Consider the following 2,798-nt stretch of genomic DNA (forward strand, 5'->3'; position numbering starts at 1 on the left):
TCGTTCCCGGGGCCCGGCACGACTACAGGGAGGGCGCATCCCGCAGCCTCTCCCAACCTCTCGTTTCAGCCCGTTGGTAAGTCCCCCGCCAGCCCAGAACCCCCCGAAGCCTGGGCAATGGACGTGGGGACGAGGCTCCGGGACCACGAGCTCGCCGGCCTCTGCCCTCCCTTCCATCCAGCAGCCCTCGGGGCTCCGGCGCACGCCCACTGCGCGTGGGACAGAAACACGCTGCGCACGACGGCCGCGTGCACGGTGTGATGACAACTACGCAAACACGACGGGACGCGGATGCGACCAGAAAACACCCCGCGGACCCACGACATCGGTGCAAACGCGGGCGACTCCTTTTCAGAGCGAAGCCTCCTGCGACCGGTGAAACCGCGGAGGGGCGAAGGCGGCCGCTCCCGCCGTCAGGACGCCCGTGCGGGACGCGGCGACGCGGGGGCAGAGGGACGCGGCCCGAGCGTGCCCCGCCCGCAGTCGCGCCGGGCTCCGCGCACCTGCGCTCGGGCGGGTCTTCCGGACGCGCCCGCCCCGGGTCCCGGTCGCCTGAGGCCGCGGGGACGCCGCCGTGGAGGGGACGGCACGAGGAGGGCCTGCTCTCGCCGAGGGACCTCCGGCCCGGGTCGCCCCCCGGCGTCCCCGCACTGGTGCCCGGGGCCGAGGGGACGGCGCGGGGGACACGCGGGCGGGCACCGACCTTCACTCTCCCGCCGGAGTCAGGCCCAAATTCGGCCATTCTCTTGAACATATTGTCCCCCGGAAGAAGCCGCCGCCGCCAGGGAAAGAGCCGGGCCGGCGGAGCCGCCGCCCTCAGACCCCGCTCCTCCGCGGGCCCAGGCGCCGGCGTGCGGCGGCGGACGAGCGGGCAGCGCGCAGCAGCGTCCCGGCAGTCGGCCCGCGCCCGGAAGTCGGCCGCGCGGAGGGCGGGGCGGAGGTGGGCGGGGCCGAGCGCTGCGCAGGCGCAGAGAGCGCTGGCATGCCGCGCACGCGCACGCTGGCTCGCGGCGGGCTGGCGAAGCGGATTGCCGGGTCGGGGGGCAGCGCCGGCCGGGCCTCTTGGCTGTCTGCTGTGGGAGTCGGGACGTCGTCGCCGCTTGGCGCGCCGAGTCTGAAGTCAAGGTGATGAAACCTCCGCGCCCGGCAGGACGTGGCTGGCCCCGCGCGGGCCTCCGGAGAGGCCGAGCCCCCGACCCGGGTGCCCTCAGGCCGTCGGGCCGCTGCCGGCCCCAGCGCCGCGGAGGGGCTCCTGCGAGGGCGGTGGGGTCGGGTGGGCGTCCCGGGCGGGCCATGGGATGGACCCCTTCAAAATGCTGGAGGGAAGTGAGTCCCCGCTTATCCTCCACACGAGCCGACGTTCACCCGAGTGCGAGCAGAGTAGAGCCCGCGTCAGACGGGCTGGTCCCCAGAACAGTGCCTCTCCTGCGCCCTTGCTCAGGAAGATGGGGCAGGTGTGGTCCGCCAAAATGAGGGAATAAACCAGGAAGGGGGAAGCTGTGAAATCCAGGAAACCCATAAATATCAAATATGGAGGGAAGAGAAGAGCATCCCACGATGATGCTGAAGCGGGAGCCCAGGACGGTAGCTGCGTGTTAGGCGTAGACGGCAGCCAGGCCCGCGTAGACCTGGTCAGACCTCTGGGAGGATCGCTGCTGTAGAAGGATGAAACGGACGCGACTGCAGCTGCATCTGAAGCCTGGAGAGGAGATTTCAATATGAGACCTGGAGTTAGAGGGTTGAACTAACCATGGGTACGCGGGAAACCAAGCGCATCTGAGAATCATGCAGTTATTAGCTCTAGGGAAAATACAGTCTCAGAAGAAAGTAATTGTGTTTCTGGCTACGTAGATACTCAGTATTGATCTAACCAAAAATAATACAGTTGCATTGGAAGAATGGGCTTTGGGGAAGGGTGCCGTGTGTGATGGAGACGGGGGAGAGGATAGGGGGAAGTCAGTATCCCAAAGGGGAAAACTCAAGAAGGAGCAATATAAGCCTAATACTTAAAGACATGGAAGTAAATGGAAAAATATCAACATGAAGAGTAGAGAGGGGGTGCACGTGAAGGGGGAGAATCAGAGAGGTACGGCTTTCATGACAAACCTTCGAAGACCATCTGACTCTAAACATTGAGAATTTATAAGCTTGCTAAAATTAAAAATGATTTTAAAAGATAATTTGCATAATAGACATGGATTTAATTGAAAAACATCTGTGAATGACATTATCACTCCTGATTACCATTTTTAGTAATTCCCTTTAGCAACTTGCAAGAAAACAGTTTTTGAATGAGTCCGATGAATAGAAGTGCAAGAAATGTGCTCAGGGCTTCCTTACGTTGAGTGCCGCCTGAAGAGCTCAGTCCTCATCTGGAATATCGTTCTGCATTTCAGAGAACATCCTGGGTGAAACTAAGCAACATAGGAATTGAGTTTCCTTTACAAATGATCAAACACTGATATTTGTATTCCATCCTCAGAGTAAGAGTCGAAATTTGGTTTGGGAACTTGATTGTAGTAGTATAACAGGTATAGGTAAGAAATGATGTTTATCAAAAACACTAAGCAAAATCTCCCACAACATTGCTTTCCCTCTTCAGCCAACTTTTGCTACTCTCTGGTTGCATCTGAGCTGTCACTCTTCAAGTCTCTCTCCCCTGCCTTGACCCATTCTTTGTACATCTCTGGAGATGCTGGTATGAATAAACCCATATTCTTCCTGGGTTTATTCACATCAGAATGGTCCCCGACTCTGGAAGCCAGGGCTGCCCCAGTGTTGGGGCCCTCTGCTGCCCT

The 2,798-nt window shown here is 59.9% G+C and overlaps 1 protein-coding gene across 2 annotated transcripts in view; it reads right to left on the reverse strand.

Moving 5' to 3' along the window:
• Positions 1-915, reverse strand: part of YEATS4 (YEATS domain containing 4) — a 15,360-nt gene extending 14,445 nt beyond the window's left edge. For both annotated transcript variants that reach the window (XM_046642986.1, XM_046642995.1), the window contains exon 1: positions 704-915. In XM_046642986.1, coding sequence (XP_046498942.1) covers positions 704-754 — 51 coding nt within the window. In that variant the 5' untranslated portion in view covers positions 755-915. The remainder of the gene's footprint in view (positions 1-703) is intronic.
• Between the last annotated feature and the right edge of the window lie 1,883 nt (positions 916-2,798).

Source organism: Equus quagga, chromosome 1, assembly GCF_021613505.1.
Source record: "Equus quagga isolate Etosha38 chromosome 1, UCLA_HA_Equagga_1.0, whole genome shotgun sequence".
Taxonomy (NCBI): Eukaryota; Metazoa; Chordata; class Mammalia; order Perissodactyla; family Equidae; genus Equus; species Equus quagga.